Raw genomic sequence first — 18,987 nt, 5'->3', positions numbered from 1 at the left:
AAAAAGAATGTCAGACATGCATACTTACGGAGCTGTCCGAGTCGGGCTTTCTCCTTTTTCCCAAACAAACGTCCTATTGAAGACTTGATTCCCTTCTTCTTGGGGGCTTTGTGGAGAGAGTCTTGGCTGCTGTTGGCACTGCCAAGCCCGAGGCTTTCTGGCTCAAGAGAGGCAGATAAACTAATGCAAAACACAAAGGAGGGCAAATGCTTGTTTGATGGAATATCCAAAAGGTACATAAGATTTGTTTCCTTTATAAAGATATGAAAGGAGGAACAAGTAGACCTTGGAAGTAATTTTCTCCCATTCTGCTCACCTTTCCTCTTAAGCATATGGAAGTGTGGCTTGCTTATCCTTAGGGCCCTGAGTCTCAAAAGTTTCTCTAGAAAAATTTCTTTTTACTCCAAATGATTTTTTTTCTTTATTTTCCACACAACCTCAAACTAAGCAAGGAACGTAAGTGGGCTTATTAACTACATGTTAAATTATCTTCTATTATTTAGCACTTGACCTTTTATCTATTTCTTTCTTGGAGTGCTTTTAAATCTTAAACATAATGAATGACCCATGATAACAAATTTAAATATAACTTTAAATAATATTTAAATAATAAAGTGTAGTCTATGGTTTCACTGAATTTTCATCTAGCCCCCTTTCTCTGTATTGGTGCCTAATTTACTCCATTTAAAATCATCTGGTTGGGACTCAGAAGGAACAATTTGCATACACTAGTGATCACCGTATACTTTTTCTTCAGGTATTCTCGATAGGCTGAAATGACTTTCAAGTAGTTGGTATAGGTTCATTCCTGGCCAATGTATCTGACAGTATATTAATAGGAGAGGTTCAATAGATATTGGCATCCTTCTTTTTTTCTACAACCATTAAACTGACAATATCATAATGAATTATTTATGTTCATTTCTTACTTTTCCTAATTAATTTGAAGTCACATTTTGTAAATTCCAAAAGCTATCACTTTTCATTTGTTACAATATAATTCACTCTTTTTTGAGATAGTGAAGGAAATATATATTTTGAAGCTGGAGTAATTGGTGTTTTTCCCACATTAGAAATTAAAAATAAACAAAACAGAAAGTGCTTGCCAGAACAAAAAGCTCTGTTTTCAAAAATATATGTTGTAAAACATAATTTTTAGAAGACAGATTCTTATTTAAAGTATTAATCATTGTTATTATGTTCAGTTATATCAATTATGTGTCTAGAGATGCTGCAATTGATGACAATAAAAGGACATACACTTAAGATTAAATTATATGCTTAGATTTATTTATGTCATTAATTATTAGAGATCTGCTTGCAATTTTTTTAGGTAGATGGGAAACACAGTATTATAATGAAAATAGGTCAGACCTGAGCTTCCCAGAGAACGAGTGAGACATCAGGCCTCGAGTCCCCCCAACCAGCATAGAGACCACTCCCGCCTTGGTAGGAAATGCAGGGGGTGGGAAGAGTAATGAGGTAGCAGAACAGAGAACCTGCCTTCTCCAAAGGGAGGGACTGCCTGAAAAAGGGGAATTGCCGCAGGCCAGAGGCTAGTATTAACACAATGCAGTTGGCAGGAGGAGGGGCAGAGAGTGCCCAGGACTGAAACCAGACTTGGGGCTTAGTAGCCCAAGCTTTGAGGCTACTTGCTCATGAGAAAGGTGGGAGCGGATTGTCCTAACCAAGGTGACTGGAGACTTCTGCCCATGCCTGGAAAGAGGGGCAAAGACAAAAAGGCCATTGGCTGAAAAGCTGGACACTCCCACTAGTTTTCTGCATGTGTGGGATATTAGGAGGACCTTTTTTAAAAGCAAAGGAGTGGAGAAGTGATGCTCTTTCCTTTGCTCTGGACCTTGGTACAAGTTCTTCTTGGCTCTCTCTAGGCTTTTGGCACTGCGGGCAAGCTCTTCATTTAGGGTTGTCTTGCTTTGGCACTTGGATACTCCGGGTTTCTGGCCCTTGCCCTTTACATAGATAGGAGAGCTCTGGGACCAAACAGATGCCAAGTCCCCCCAAGGGGGGCTTAGGCCCCACATGGTTGGAAGTGCGCTGCTCCTGGAGGGAGGGTCCCACCCCAGGATGTGTGCCTTCCTGGGCTCCAGCCTCTGAGACACTAAGATCTAGCACAGCAAGGCACATGGATTCTGGTCTGCTACAAGGAGACTGAGAGCAGCGCATCCCAGAACTCGAATGGAGAAAGAGCTGCTGCAAGAAGATGGCGACTCTGAAACCCATGAGCTCACATTCCAGGGAGGATGGAGCTGATGAACAGATAAGAAAACGGGCAACTTCTGGGCATGGTTTCGGCTTGCGGTCTTTTGGGGAGCAAAAGAAGTTTTGGGTCTTGTGAGAGAGAAGAGCTCAGAGCAGGAATGCTTTAGTCCCTGCAAGGTTGGGAACTTGTGAATAAAAACCTATTTCACTTCCCACAAATCTTTGGGTCATGTGGATTAAGGGTGACAAGCGTCCAAAGCCCATGCCACACAGTTACAGTGTGAAGAGTCACTATGACATATGGGACATTTCCTAATCTAACTTTATCTGGTCCTTCAAGATTTTGTAAATGTGCTTTTTTTTTCCCCCTTTCTAAGAACTTTCTGCCCAAGAAGCAGCAGCAACCAAAAGATGGCTTACCTTCCAGTCAGCCAAAGGTAAATGAGGCACAATCAGGGAATTCTCTGACCTTAATTACTCTTACACTATAAGCCAAATTTACAATCTTGTCTTTGGAGGGAAAAAGAATACACAACCTCAGCCTGTGCTACTTTGGCATGTGAATTATTTTAAGTTGAAGAGAATCTGAGTCCAGCACTCTCAGGAAAAGCTTTTTGCTGCCACCCCTGCCTTAAATGCCTAAAAGAAGTTACATAGAGACCTGTATGAGGAAGAGAGCTATTAAGAGAAGGGTATTTTTATATCAGAAGGCAATGCTGCAAGCACAGCCAGCATTTATCTACCAAACAGATAATCTCATTTCTCTGTGAATTATCTTCCTCCCCTGTGAACCCCCCAGTCCTTAACCTCTTCCCTTAGCACAGGAGAGTATATAAGCCTCACTACATAATTTAATGAGGCTCCCATATAAATAAAACGTGTTTCCTTTGTCAATGTGTCTTATTTCAATTTAATTTAGACCAGTCAAAAAATCTAAAATGGAAGGTGGGAAAAGATTTCTGCCCCTACATCCTAGAATCCCTTTAGTTTTTGTTGCTATTCCTAATAAGTTCTTCCTTTAGCCTGATTCCATTTATAGAAAATACACACCAAAAATAGAAGAGCTATTCCTATAAATATGGCTAGCAACAAGACCACAAATATAATGTTAATTTTAAAACAAGAAATTGGATCTCAGAATGAAAATTTACTTTTTTCACAAGTGGTATGTCTTTTATTTATTTCACAAGTTGAACTAAAATTTTTTATGTAAAATTTAAACAGTCTACTTGACCGCACTGAAAGGAAGAAGAACGTTTTCCCAGGGGGCAGCATCCATTGCACAGTGTGGCGGGGGAACCTACCTTCTTGCCTCATTGTGGTAGGAGGAAGGGAGGGTGTGAGTCATCCGGATGGCTCTGGGGGTGGGGGGAGGGGAAGTTTCACATTTAATGGTCGCTTTATCTTCCCGACCATCCTCTTCCACCACCGCGATCTAGAAGTAAAAACAATACATTCAGATGAACTCTTTCAAATTTCAACTGAAATGAATAAAAATGGAGAATCATCAAAACAAGGCTATCTGAGTAAGTCTAATACAAAAACGAAAACAAAAAAACTTGGGGCATATAGGTTTTACACACACAAAGTCACATTATTAAAGAATGTGAATTCGATAAATCTTTAGAAGTGAAGACACTCCAGTTAAAGTAAACAAGGTCCAACTAGAAAAAGTATTTAGGAATAAATAAATACCATAGATCACTATGCAGAGACCATGAAAAAGCTACTTTGAAATCTGTTTTAATATACCAGAAAATAAATGCTTTTAAAAAATTGGAGCAAATTTACTAAGAAAATGCATAGTCAGGTTATCGCAAAACAGACATCTTTTAAGTGGGGGATTTTTGAAGTGAGAAGACAAGTTGTCAATCTATAACTTTATTGGAGAAAGTTTATGTCTTAAATTAGCCATGCTAAAGAAATCTATTTCAGGTGTTTTAAAAATGAGTTGCCACTTATATGTGAGCATATAAAAACTTTTTAAAATCACAATAATAAAATGTAAGAACATACTTCTTGCAAACTATTTTATTTCACTACCTGTCATGTGAAAAGGCACACATAGAACCCTAAGAAGGCAAGACAAGGGATTTCCTTAATGAACAATCATTTCAGAATCCAGAACAATTCTGGATAGCATAAATTTTGCCAGGGATAGGGAGATATAGGTGTATTAAAGTAAGACCTTTCAAAAATCAAAGCTAATTCTAAAGACATATTTTCACAATGATGTTTAGAATTTATTCATAGCATTGTTGTACATAAATATATATATATATAAAACAAGAGAAAAACTGGAAAATCACAGCTTGAAGTAGTTGCAGAAGTTCTAAAGAACTTCCAAGCTTGGCTATAGCAAAATTTTTAAAGTTTGTGTTCTCATTTTATGTCTATGCAATATCTTGCTTGTTTCTGTTATAAGGTATTATGCTTAAATGTGTTTATATATGAAAAAGACTTCATTCATTGGAGAAACTTAACGAAAATATCTGCTTGTGCTCTCGTTATACAAGCCTAGATTACTCTTAACAGTTCAGGCAAGTATCTTAATAGAATTTTCTCTCTCTGTTTCAACTAGCATAGTGCCACTAAAATAATCATTTTCTAGAATTGTTTTCAGCATGGTATCAATGCCATGGAAAACCCTTTCTAAACCCACATCCCTTTTAAACGCATGAAGTGTGCCTCCATACTCTTCCCAATAAACGTAAATGCTTACATTTTCACAGGTCATGATCTAACCATGATTGTTTTTGCTAAACATGATGATTTCTGCTTCCAGATTTTTTTCCTGAAACACCCTCTTACAATAAATACCCTTCTCTCTTTGCTCTGACAGTTAAACTATGCCAATTTTTCAAATATCAGCTTTTAAGAAAACTATACACAAATTGTTCCCTTGAACAATGCTGAACGCTCACACTATATTAACATAATTGAAGAAGATGACTTTGGAATCAGAGATGGATTTGAATACTGGTTTCTCTTATTTATGCTAATTCCTTACCTGTTGAGAGAATACATTTCTTCATTAGTAAAATGGAAGCCAGGGTACTTATCTTAATATTTTCTTTTGAAGTGTAAATGGAATCATGCATGTGACTCCTCAGTCTGATATGCAACAATTTTTAGCTTTGCGGTCTTCCATAATCTACTTTTTTTTTTTTTAACCAATCAATTATGTCATTCTCTGAATTCCTTGAGGCTGCATTTCTGACAAGAACTTTCTTTGTGACTTTTTCTTTCTCCTATGCACTGAAAGTCTACTCAGATTTTCTCCTGTGTTCCCAGGACTGGAGTCCATTTGGTTTCCTATATTCAATATTTATGCTCTTGATTTCATTCTGAACAGGAAAGTAGTATATTAGCTCTGTTTTCATATTTTCTATATTTTTGATGCTCTGGCATCTGAGGCAGGAGAGACTGCTGTTCCAGGGCCAGCTAATTCCTATGGAAAGCAAACCACGTACCCAGAGAGTGTGCCTGCCATGGGAAAATCAATCAGTCAAGACCTCTATCCCATACCATCTTATCCACCTGGCTCTTACACTCCACAAAGCAATATTCCTCTGCCGTAATCACTCCAGGCCAGTTATTGGAGACAATCCTAAAACCTAGAACCCACTAAAATTATTCAAAACGGCCAATCCTAATTTTACTTACCTTGCCTTGTCTTTCCCTCAGAAACTATGATAAAATCTGCCCACACTTGCCCCTCACTCTCTCTGTCTCCTCACACACACTGGCTTCCCTGTGGCCCTGCACAGTGTGGTGAGCCCAGTCCTGCACAAGGATAACCTGGGAAAGAGATCACCAGGGAATTTGACTGGTTTTCTTTCCATTGCGTTGTCTCCTGATCTGTTGGCCTCCCTGTAACTGAATAATGGTGAAATCTACATTTTAAAACAGGAAGCATTATTCTAGTATAGATAGTAAGTCATCTAATTCTTTGTTATCAACAGCGCTGTAAGTGTTGTGTTGAAAATCAAAATATTTAGTCCCTGTGATCTAATCATTGTTCCAATAAGCATCAATTTTTTTTGTTTTTAGGTAATTTGCTCTGATGATCATATTTAAAGAATTCAATTAATACTTAAACACTTCTAATATTTCACTTTTTAGGTTGATAAAATATTTAACTAGAGGGAATACAATTTTAAAGCTCTCATAAGAAAAAACAGTATTCAGCTAGTAATCACATACAACTCATTACAGTACCTTTCTCCGGTGCTTCCTTAGATCACTGGGCTGCGGTTGGCAGTGATGAAAGCAACATAAAACAGAACTAGTTAATGATTGTCATTACCATTGTACAAGTTTACATAGTGTCTATAACTTGTTTTTTTTTTAATTTTTTTTCTAAATAAATTGTGCTCATATGCATTTGTTAATCATTATAAAGATGCTCCTCCAGGCAGTTACTTCAGAGAGGGGACTTCCTCAATGGCCTGGGGGGCGTGTCGCCATGAAGGAGCCCATGTACACGCCGGAGAGGTGAGGTATGAGGCCCCAGGGAATATAAAGCACACCTGCAATGAGGTGGCCAGAAATCAGATGGAACGAACTCCTCATCTTTTCCCCACCTCTGCCGAGCCTTGCACCTCCTTGGGGCAAATATGTACATCAAAATCTCTGTGCCCAGTGTATCTCAGACGGCTGCTTTCCTGTCAGTAACCTTACAGAATTTTTTTTACAAAGCTAATTCTTTATGATTCCATGTCAACCTTATTCACTTAATTCTTTGTTTATTTTTCTTATGTAAATAAAATACTTTTTGTTAAAATGTTTCATTATATTTTCATTGTACCAGAAAATGAATGGGTTGATTTACCCCATCCAGTATTCTAACTAGATATTTCAAGAATGTTATTTAAGCTTATGTATTTGTGGTGAGGTAACAGTGAATACAACCAGTAAATAAACCAAAAAATAAAAACTTAAAGCATATAAACATATACAGCCCAAACAACATCTTTACAATATATATTTTCTGTCTCCCAAATTTCTAATGTTCTCTGAATGCTCAATCATGAATTATACCCAACAAAATTATTTTTCTTCCAGTATGTTCTAATGTAAAAGAAAATCTACCTGTTTCACTATAACAATAGTGAATTTGAGGAAAAAATTCTATTAGGTGATTAGTACTTCATGTTAAACACTTTAAAACACTCAGAGCATGTTATAAATATTTTAAGGACTCTAATTATAAAGCAATAATGTGCATTTACCACTGATTTATTTATGGCTGACCACTCAAGGCAATGCACGGAAGCACTGGCAACATTGTCACACACGAAAACATCCCATCTAAATATTATGCACGTTTCATTTTATTAATATAAAATAATAACACTGTCAAGATTTATGATGATGATAGTTGTGAAAACACTTGAAGGTTCAAAAACACTCGTATTGTAAAAATGGAAGGAACTAATAGTAGTACAGAGATAATAAAGTTCTCTGGCCTTGAGTGCTGACAGAACTGCTCTGTGGATGAAGATTCTTACTTTGCTTTAGTAAAAAGTAGGTGATCAGTATATGTAGCACATATTAAATATGTAGAAACTAAGCCAAAGATAATATCATTTTAGTTAGTAAGACCAAATGATGGTTTCTAGATTTCTAAAATAAGTAGATCATAACATAGCTGTTATTGTCTTAGTATTTCCTAGTACGATGGCTAAAATTTTGTGCTGTACTGAGGGGCATGAGCTCTGATTAGTTTTTCTGATTGGCCATTGCTTGTGCTGTTTATTTCAAAAACATTTTTAATACCAAGCCTAGAAATTAGCAGAGTCTAGAAGACTCAATGGCTTACCAGCTTAAAGAGATATATTTTCTTTAACTTCACCACTTCTCTTACATAGACTTTATTGCATGGAAGTCGCATAAGTATAAAGTTTGCTGTGGGAAATGTCGCCTCACCATGTAAATAGTTTCTGTTTCAGTTCTCAATTCATAATCAAAGCAAGAGATACCTAAACTTATACGCATAAGAGAAATTTTGTGAAGATAAAATATAAACCTATGATAATTACTATTTATAAGGTAGTTTTCCTCTTAGGTGAGAGCACATACACATATATATGAGCACCGTATATATACCTGTGTATGTGTGTGTATGTATATATTATTTGTTAGCCATATCACAAATTATTGTAACATATTTATTTTAAAATGTCATTTGGAAAATGAATTAAACTTTTTGTTCAGCTATTACACACACACAGACAATGTGAACTTTTATAGAAGCTTTACAACCTTCTTGCTGGAAATATAATATACACTTCATATTTTTCTGTAGTATTATTAATTTCCCCTCCATTTGTCATGTTTGTGCTAGAGTTTACAGTGTGTCAACTATTGTTTTATCTATTTGCATTTTAATTAAGCTCTATCCCCAAATGCTTTCATTTTAATAAAAATTTATTGTTTTAATAATATAGTTTTAATATTCATTATAAAAACAGAATTTTACCTCTACAAATAGTCTAGAATATTTAAATCTTCACTATTATTTTTAATTCAACATATTTCCATGTAATCACAGAACAGAAAGATAGTATAATATGTGCTTTTGAGTTAGCAAATCTAAGGAAAAATCTAGCTCTGCCCACTAGCTGTTTTGGACACGGGCAATGTACTCATACTCTCAAAGTCTTATTATCTTGCTCTCTATTAATGTAATATCCTCAGAATTTCAAATGTTAACATAAGAATTAAATGTGCAAACACTATGGCATTAAATAGTTATTACAACCTGATTTTCCAGAGGTTTCCTGTATTATTTTTAGCAAGGGTACTTAGATCCCTACCAGTTCATGCTTTCAACATTTAATTCCAAACATAAAGCTAAATGAAATAAAGAATTAAATGATTAAAATTTTGACATGAAAATCAAAACAAAATTAGGAAATTACTGGTATTGCTCTTGATGTTTCTTCTTTTAAAATTATTTTACATTATGCATACATCAAATTTTAACATTCTATGTTGGTGTACTGAAGCAATTATAAAATAATTTTTGTTATTTATTGTTTTAAAGAAGTCCCAATTTACTTCATCAAGATGTCAAAATGTACTTAATCATTTGAGTCACTCTGGTTTCTAATAACTAGTTAGATTCCTACTCTTCTGTTTACTTATCATACGAGCTTGGGAAAGTTGCACCTATGCAGATTACATCTCTTCCTCTGGTAAGGGGATTACTATCTGTACCTACCACAGAGGGTTGTGGTGAAATGAAGAAGAAAGGAACAATGAAACACAGAGAGAGCCCTTAGTCTGGAATAAACACCTGATCAATGTCAATAATGTATCCTTAACCCTAGTGGCAGTAAAGTATCTCCGGACTCATCATTTTACCAGTGTCATGACTCCCATCCGATCCATTTCCCTGGCAGGACTTCGCGGGGTGAGCTTTGGCGTCGAGTGTCCACTGGGGGGAGATGAACTGGCCAGTGAAGAAGCTGTAACCGAGGCAGTGATGGAGGTACCTGGGTGGACTCTCGCTAAATTCAGGCCTTCCAGGCTCACACTAGCTACTCTGTTCTCAATCTCTTCAGCACGTAACTCTGTAGATTCTTTTTCTTCCTGAATTAGCCTGAAAGATAGTTTAATTTTGATCCATTATATGGTCCGGGAATACTAATAAGTCAATAAAAACTTCTCTGTGAAATGAACATTTTATAACAAACTTGGTATTTTAATCTTTTTTTCTTCTAGGAAATATAACTATCAATAAATTCCAGGGACTTCCTGCCTGAAATTTAGAAAATCTCTCTTTCCAAGTAATATATGATTCCTCTCCACTTTTAGTTTGATTCTTTCTATACTATAACTTACAAAAACTCCTTGCCTGCCTAATTAATTTTTGCTATTAATCCTGAACTTACACTTGAACTCAGAGAATGATAAATGAGAGTTTTAGAAATTCAGATTCCAATAAAGTTATTGAATCTTACCTCTGACTTAATAACAAAGTATAACTAATAAAATCCTCAATAAATAAATCAATTGGAATCTTTTAAAAACATTAATACCTATTTAGCCAAGTCTTCTTTAAATAAGCATTATACAATTTAATAATGTGGGAAAAATAGATGATAGATGGATATAGATAATAAAAAATTAAACTGTTACTACAAAATTTTTTGAGAAAAAAAAGCACCAACTCTCTCTCTTTTTTTAATAGAAACAGGCTCCAAGAATGTGTATACATCACTATTAGGTATTGAAAGACACAGAAATAGAGCTTTAGCTGGGTTGCATAAAGTTCCTATTTGAGTTGAATCTATACATATTTTACGTATTAGAATGAAACTATGTATAAGAAGAGTTTGTTTGAAAAAAGAGGGACAGGAACCTACTGACATATTTCCATAACTAAAAAATGGCTTATTGGGAACTCTGAGGGCATATACTCCTTAACCTCAGGTCATGATCACTGCAAAGTTGTCTTTTCATATTTATTTTGTTTTTTTTAAGATTTCATTTATTTATTTTTAGAGAGAGGGGAAGGGAAGGAGAAAGAGAGGGAGAGAAACATCAATGTGTGGTTGCCTCTCACATGCTCCCTACTGGGGACCTGGCCCGCAACCCAGGCATGTGTCCCTACTGGGAATCCAACCAGCAACCCTTTGGTTTGCAAGCCAGCACTCAGTCCACTGAGTCACACCAGCCAGGGAACTTTTCATATTTATTTTGGAAGACAGTTTCTTACAAAATTACACATACACTTACCATATGATCCAGAGATCATGTTCCTTGGTGTTTACACAAAAGAGCTGAAAATTTATGTACTTACAAAAACCTGCACATGGATGTTTCTAGCAGCTTTATTTAAAATTGCCAAAACTTTAAAGCAACCAGGATACCCTTAAGTGGGAAAATGGATAAACTGGAATGTTATTCAGCAATAAACAAAAGAGCTATCAAGCTATGAAAAGATATGGGACATTAAATGCATATGATTAAATAAAAGAAGCCAATCTAAATAGGCAACATATTATCTGGTTATAATTATATGACACTTTATATGAAATAAAGTGTCATATTGCTTTAATAAAAAGCAAAACTATTGAGGCAGTAAAAAGGTCAGTGTCTGCCAGGGGTTGGGATGGGAAGAAGATGAACAGGCAAAGCATGACACATTTTTAGAGCAGAGAAAATACTGTTTGATACCATATTGCTAAATGCATAGAATGCACAACACCAAGAGTAAATAATAATGTAAACTATGGACTTTGGGTGATTATAAAGTGTTAATCTAGGTTCATTGGTTGTAACAAACACACTACTGTGGTGGAGGATGTTGTTGTGGGGGAGGATACACATGTGTAGAGATCAGGTGGTATATGGGAAAATCTCTGTACTTCCCCTCAGTGAAATTAGCTGTGAATCCTAAACTGCTCTAAAAAATAAAGTCAATAAAAATATTAAGAAGCACATCTAATCTTAATTATAAGTTTTTACTTACACAAAGTATTTATAGTCTGCTATTTTGGAGTTTATTTCATGGATGCATTTTAATTTGAGCAAAGATCAGATTCCCAAAGGAAGGCTTTATCAAGTATCAAGTATAGTATCATTAATGCTTTAAACACATGCTAATGGAAAACTTTCTCTTCTTCAAAAGAATATTTTTGTACATTTAAAATGATTGGTAGAAAATTATTCCAGAAAATTCTGGCAACGTGGTTCTTTTGTACAAAGAATTTGTCCTTATTAACTCTAATATTCTATTAATTGTATAAGAGTCAAACCTAGAGGGACAAGTCAAGTAAGAGGTCAATCAAAGATTAATCCAAAAGAAAATCCAATGTTACCCAGATGCTCAATGTATTTGGAAAAAAAAATAATAGTCCATTGATCTTTTGAATCCTTATGTATATGTGGAAAGCAAAGAAAGTAACAACAAAACAGAGTTCTTTTAGGATGCCCCAGTGTGTTGGGGAGGGATTCCCATAGAAATCATAAAGAAGGCTTGAAAAAATAAAACTACAAAAGTAAATTAGGCAAATCATAGCTAACTATAGATGAATAGATTATTGAATGTTGCAGTGACAAATGAGTTTGAAGTATTTGATCTCTCCCTGTAAGAGAATCAGTGAGCTGTAAGATGCCAGAGGAGAGGAATTTTTTTAAAAATTATTTTTCAGGAACTTCCACTCAAGATGGAGGCATAAATAAACATGGCTTGCCTCCTTGTATAACCACAGCAAAAATTACAACTAAACTACAAAACAACTATCACCCAGAATCATCAGAAAATGGAGCTGTATGGAAGTCTGACAACCAAGGAATTAAAGAAGTCACATTGATCCAGATGGATAGTAGGGGTGGAGATGCAGAGATACACAGACATGGTGATGTGAAATATGGAGTATGGAATGGGTGGTCCCACATCCATGTGTGGTGGGTAAAAATTGGGAGGGATACCTCAGGAGTGGACTCACTCCTTCTGGGCTTTAGCACCAGGACAGCAGTTTGAAGGGCACTAGTGAAATATGGGGAAAAACTTAAGTGTCCAGCTCAGGGCTAGTATCAGGGGGCAGCTTCCTTTTGGACAAAGCTTCAGAGGCCAGGCTGTGGCCATTGTGCATTTTCTGGGCCCTCCCCCAAACAGACCCACAGAATGGCAACACCACATCTGAGGCTCCGTTAACCTAGATCACATGAGTTGCCCCACCATGGCTATTACCTAAGGATCTGCCCCATCCAACTTACCATGTGCTTTTCTACAATATGCCATGCTACTGAAACAGGGAGTCAAAGCAACTCTACCTAGTATATAGAAACAAACACAGGGAGGTTGCCAAAATATGGCCCAAATGAAAGAATAGAACAAAACTCCAGAAAAAGAAGGAAAGAAAATGGAGATAAGCAATCTGTCAGATGCAAAGTTCAAAACACTGGTTATTAGGAGGTTCAAGTGGGTAATTGAATAGCATAAAAATGATCCAATCAGAACTGAACGGGACACTAACTGAAATAAACAAAAATTTATAGGAAATCAATAGTGGAATGAATGAATTAGAACCAAATCAATAAATTAGAAAATAAGAAAGAAAAACATTCAATCAGAACAGCAAGAAGAAATAAAAAAAAGAATAGGCTAAGGAGCCTCTAGGACAACTTCAAATGTACTAACATTTGAATCATGGGGTACCAGAGGAGAAGAGAAGGAACAAGAAATTGAAAACTTATTTGAAAAAATAATAAAAGAAAACACGCATAATTTGGTGAAAGAAATAGATATACAAGTCCAGGAAGCATAGAGTCCCAAACAAGATGGATACAAAGAATATCACTCATCATAGTTAAAATGCCAAAGGTTAAAGATAAAGAATCTTAAAAGCAGCAAGAAAAAAGCAGATAGTGTCCTACAAAGAAGTTCCCATAAGACTGTCAGCTGATTTCTCAAAAGAAAATTTGCAAGCAAGAAAGGACTGGCAGGAATTGTTCAAAATGTTGAAAAGCAGGGACTTAAACTCTAGATTACTCTATCCAGCAAAGCTATCATTTAGAATACAAGGCAGACAAAGTGCTTCCCAGAGAAAGTAAAGCTAAAGGAGTTCATCATCAAACCATTATTACATGAAATGTTAAAGAGACTTATTTAAGAAAAAGATCAAAACTATGAACATTAAAATGGAAACAAATTCACAACTATCAACAACTGCACCAAAAAAAAAAAAACCCAACTAAAAAAACAAGCAGAACAGAAACAGAATGATAGATGTGGAGATCATTTGGGGAATTATCCATTAGGAGGGGGGAAGGGTGAGATTGGAAACAAGGTACAGGAATTAGGAAGTACAAACTGGTAGGTACAAAATAGACAGGGGAATCTTAAGAACATTAAAGGAAATGGAGTTGCCAAAAAACCTATATGCATGACCATGGACATGAAATAAGGGTGAAGGAGATTGCCAAACAGAATGCGAGGTACAGGGTAGAGGGACAAAGGAAGAAAAATTGGGATAACTGTAATATAGTAATCAGTAAAATATATGTAAAATTAAAAAAATAATTAATTTACAAAAGAAAAATTTTAACTAGTGATAAATTCTGGTTGGTGTTAGCATATTACCACAGTTTATATGAAAGTGTCCATTTCTTTTAAATGTTGCTATGTACTTGAATTTTATGTATTAATTTCTTACAATTACCTACTATTTTAATCTACTTTAAGGGGGTCAGTAATGTTTAATATCAAAAGACAACATATTGAATTTATTATTTGGATATCAATGTGTTGGGGTCAATAATTAATCTAGGCCAAGACTGTTACTAGGAATTATTACCCTAATTCAAGAGAGCTAAGAGTCCCTGGAAAGATATGGGTTGTTATAGAGGGTATGTGTATATTTTTTTGGTGAAAACAAAATCATAAGAGGGGATTCTGCCAAGATGGAGGCATAGGTGGAGATGCTGTGCTTTCTCTCACAACCAAGTTTAGAGACAACTAAATATTAGCAACAGAAAACATAGCCAGAACACAGAAAACTGAACTTTTCGGAAGTCTGATAACAACAAATTCTTCAGCCTGACCGGTAAGAGAGGCGAAACCAGCAGCTGGTGGAGCGGGGCTGCACAGGAAAACTCGTCAGACGGACTCAGGCGTGGACCTAGTAAGCGACTCAGCGAGCGACCTCGGGGGAAACAGCGAGGGAACAGGGCTGCAGATTGACTGTAGTTGCCCATTCATGCGCAGATAGACAAGCGAGGGAGTGGGCAGTGAGACTACGGGACTGAGCAGGCTCCAAGGAGAGAGGCAGCAGAGGGTGCCGCCATTTCCCCACTCTGACCCCGCCTCCACATACAGCGTCATAACCCAGCGACTTGAGTAGCCCCGCCCTGGTGAACCACCGGCTCTGCCCTCACCCGGGGCGCAGAGGGGGCTGCCATTTCCCCTGGAACCCAGCGACTTGAGTAGCCCCGCCCTGGTGAACCACCTAAGGCTCTGCTCCTCACCCAGCGGCGTGAAACAGCAGAGGGGGCTGCCATTTCCCCACTCTGACCACGCCCCCACATACAGTGGCACAACCCAGTGACCTGGGAGTCCAAGGCTCCGCTCCTCATACTTAATGAGCGTGAACAGACCAAAAATGGCTCAAGAAGATCTCAAAGCCCCAGAGCCTATAAATCTAAGTGATGAAGAAATAGCAAAACTCTCAGACGCACAGTTTAAAATCATAAGAGTGTGTACTTGATTTGAAATCTATTTAGTGAGTCCAACTATTAGCTGCACAGCATCAGAAAGAGTTATGCAGCTGAATTAATGTTGTATATTCTTTTTTCTGTTTATAGGAATCAAATACTTATAAAGCACTTTCTATTTATCAAGCAAAGTGCTAAGTTCTGGAAATAAGAACCAGTGAGCAAAACCAGATACACTTTCTAACTCTTATATGACTTACAATCTAGTGATTTAGACAAAGAACTGAAGGACAGTGAAATAAACTGAGAGGTGGAAGAAGTGATACTGAAGCTCTTTTGGGGAGTAAGTATAAAGTGGGTGAAGAGTTAAGGCAGAAGAATGTGGATTTCAGAGAATGTTCCATAAGGAAAAGAAATCAGCAGCAACAAAGGGGGTAGCTTGGATCATTTAAAGAATGCAAGTCACGTATAATGGAACTTGGACTATGCCAGGTGAAGGTTAAGAGAACATTGAAGTAAGTGACACATTGCAGACCATCAAAGGATCTTGATCTATATTTTAGGAAAAACTGAAAGGCTTGAAAAGGGAACGTATACAAATACATTTGGGTTTTTAAAAGTCTGTTTTGGCTGCAGTGTCAGCTTGGACTAGCTTGGGATTCCAAATGCTACAAAGAAACTAGAAAGTATTATAATGTGCAACATGGTGACGATAGTGGAGAGCTAGGTAGATTTGAATCAAAATAGGAGGTCCACAGATTAAAGCTACAGGCAGAAAGAACAAATAAAAGCATTGTTCAAAATAGTAAAAACTGCTGGCTGGTTGAAACAACAGCTTAAGAACAATTCCTGATGTTTGCAGAAAACAAATCCACCTGACACAGTAGGGTTCTTCACTGAGGTTAGTCAAATTCGTGATAGAAAAAGACTGTGAATGTCATTGGAATTCCAGAAAATACATAAAATTAAAATTTAAGCTACCACAGTGTCAACATTTCTCAATATTTAAAATGCTAAGTCGCACAAATTCTATTCTATAATGTTATCTGCTCTTTGGAAACCATCTACTTCTAGATACTGTGTGGTGATAGTTCCATTTTTCATATCTAGTTTCAAATAATTCAGTCATAGTTTAATTTCACTCCAGTGTCTAAATACTTTTAAGGAGCTGGCTGCACATTAATTTGTATGCTAGTTAGTACCTTTACTGCAGTGTTAAATGTACCTTTACGGTGTATCTTATCACCACACATACCATTTAAACAGTAGATTTTAATTTTAAAATGCTTTAAAATTTGTTGGAAAAGATTTTATCTTTACCTCATTCTTTTACATTCCCTTCATATCATTTCTGTATGTTTCATGTATGTCCCTTACAAAGATTATCCTAATTTTGTATAGGAGATAATCAGATATCTAGGGAATTCTGTGAAAATGCACACTCTGAATCAGTAGGTGTAGGGTGAGGTATGAAATGCTGTAGTTCCAACACCCTTCCAGGTGGTGCCAATGCTTTTGATTTGAAGATCCTATTTTTAGTATCGAGGTCTTCTTATACCTTGAAACCATCAGTAATAGTTGAACTCACCTGATTTCTTTGTTGATGGCGTCCAATTGTTCCTGAAGCATCATGGCTAGAGTCTGGGCATCAGAATGACCACTTGGAGAAAGGAGATCCATGGAGCTAAAAATTGTTTCTCGGTCATCATCATCAATATCAGAAATTTCTGTGTCACTTTCAAAAGGGTGACTGCTTAGCATGCCAATTTGCTGAGTCCTGTTCCACTCATGATCTCCAAGAGATTTTACCTGAATGGCGAGTGAGCAATTATATTATCTATCACATTATTTATTTTCAAAGCAATATTCCAAAAAGCAATAGAAAAAGTACATATGATTTAATAGATTACTTGGCAAAAGATGAACTGATTATTAACTTTTTAATGTATTGGTTCAATAAAATAGTTCCCTGGCATTTTATGTTATGGAAAGTATTGTCAGCATAAATATCAAGATTTTCATAGAAATAAAAATAATAAATGATAAACATCATGATTTCTAGCTCAACTCCAAATCGAGGTAACAGTTATGTTAAAGCATTGTGTTTGCAACATTTCTCCTTATTTGCAAATTAATCCTTTCTATCCACTTATACTCAAGCATTCCCATTTATTGTACTAATCAGTCTTATCTACACCTTGTATTGTAGACTCCAACTACAAATTATATAAGAATTCTCACAACAAATTAGATAAGAATTATCTCAATAGTCATTTACATAAATCTAACTAAGTATTATTTACAAATATTGTGAAGTTATTTAATTTCATTTTCACTGCTCTGGTCCTTTAAATGTCTGATTGATTTTTTTTTTTAAGCTCAAGGCACACTAACTTACATGGCTATGTTTTAACTGATACAATAAATACTCATGTTAATGAAAGTCTTGAGTAACCAATAGACCAATGTTTTTCAAGTTGTAATATCAAGGTATGAGTGGTTTGGGAGTAAAAGGGAGGATTCAGAGTTTTCTTCTACTTAAAAAATTGTTTTTCATTTTTGTGATGGTATAAAATAACTTTTTTGGAGGGACAATATAAGATTGTCTTGAGTATTATTTAAGATTTGAAAAACTGAATCAGCTTTTGTGTTACAAATTGTTTTGGTACCAAGCGTACTAATCTATTTTCTTTTTTTTAAATATATTTTATTGATCATGCCATTACAGTTGTTCTATTTCCCCCTTCATTCCCCTGTACCCTACATACCCCTCCCCCACCATTCCCCCCTTTAGTTTATGACCACGTGTCTCACGTTCTTTAGATTCTATATCTCCCCTACTATTCTTGCCCTCCCCCCATCTATTTTCTACCTACCGTCTATGCTAGTTATTTTCTGTACCTTCTCCCCCCTTCTCCTCCTCCCACTCCCCTGTTGCTAACTCTCCATGTGATCTTCATTTCTATGTTTCCACTCCTGATCTAGCTGTCCTCTTAGTTTGCTTTTGTTTTAGGTGTGGTTCTTAATAACTGTGAGTTTGCATGAGAAAGGAACTGAGACAAACTCAATTTATTCATTTATCTTATATTCAACAGGTGTTGAATGCCTACTGTCCGGGATTAACTTGTACATGACACATAGGTCTATCAATTAAAAACAAAAGTCTTATTAAAAAAAAAACCAAAGGGTTTGTATAAGTAGCTTATATAGTACCTTGGACACATAAAAGTGGTTAGGGAGAACAAACTATTCTTAGGGCACACAGAAACTATATTCTCTATAAAATGCAAGTATATATTTACTGAACATGCATAGCTTACAAATTTTAAGTTACTGAGTGAATGAAAGGTTGGCACTGCAGTTGATGGTGGACAGTTTTCTACAAACACCTTTAATGTTTACAGACATTTTCCTCAAAGTGTTTTTAAAATAGAAATTATAATTAAAATATTTAATTGATTTTAATTAACAGAATGAATGCCACTGCTTAGGTGCCCAAGCAAACCACAAAATACATTTGTTTGGCAAAACAGCATAATGGATAAAAGCATGGAATTTGAAAACACAAACACAGCAACATAGGCTCAGATTCTGATT

At 36.0% G+C, this 18,987-nt stretch overlaps 1 protein-coding gene across 1 annotated transcript in view; it reads right to left on the bottom strand.

Annotated features, from left to right (window-relative positions):
* Positions 1-18,987, bottom strand: part of PPFIA2 (PTPRF interacting protein alpha 2) — a 467,265-nt gene that overhangs the window by 69,907 nt on the left and 378,371 nt on the right. Inside the window, exons 16-20 of the mRNA XM_053658775.1 lie at positions 16,979-17,199; positions 9,592-9,829; positions 6,442-6,471; positions 3,525-3,655; positions 29-180 (exon numbers count right to left, since the gene is read on the bottom strand). Coding sequence (XP_053514750.1) covers positions 29-180; positions 3,525-3,655; positions 6,442-6,471; positions 9,592-9,829; positions 16,979-17,199 — 772 coding nt within the window. The remainder of the gene's footprint in view (positions 1-28; positions 181-3,524; positions 3,656-6,441; positions 6,472-9,591; positions 9,830-16,978; positions 17,200-18,987) is intronic.

This window comes from Artibeus jamaicensis, unplaced genomic scaffold, assembly GCF_021234435.1.
Source record: "Artibeus jamaicensis isolate MK-2021 breed Jamaican fruit bat unplaced genomic scaffold, CSHL_Jam_final scaffold_584, whole genome shotgun sequence".
In the NCBI taxonomy this organism is placed as follows: Eukaryota; Metazoa; Chordata; class Mammalia; order Chiroptera; family Phyllostomidae; genus Artibeus; species Artibeus jamaicensis.
This window is presented reverse-complemented; position numbering and strand designations above follow the sequence as displayed.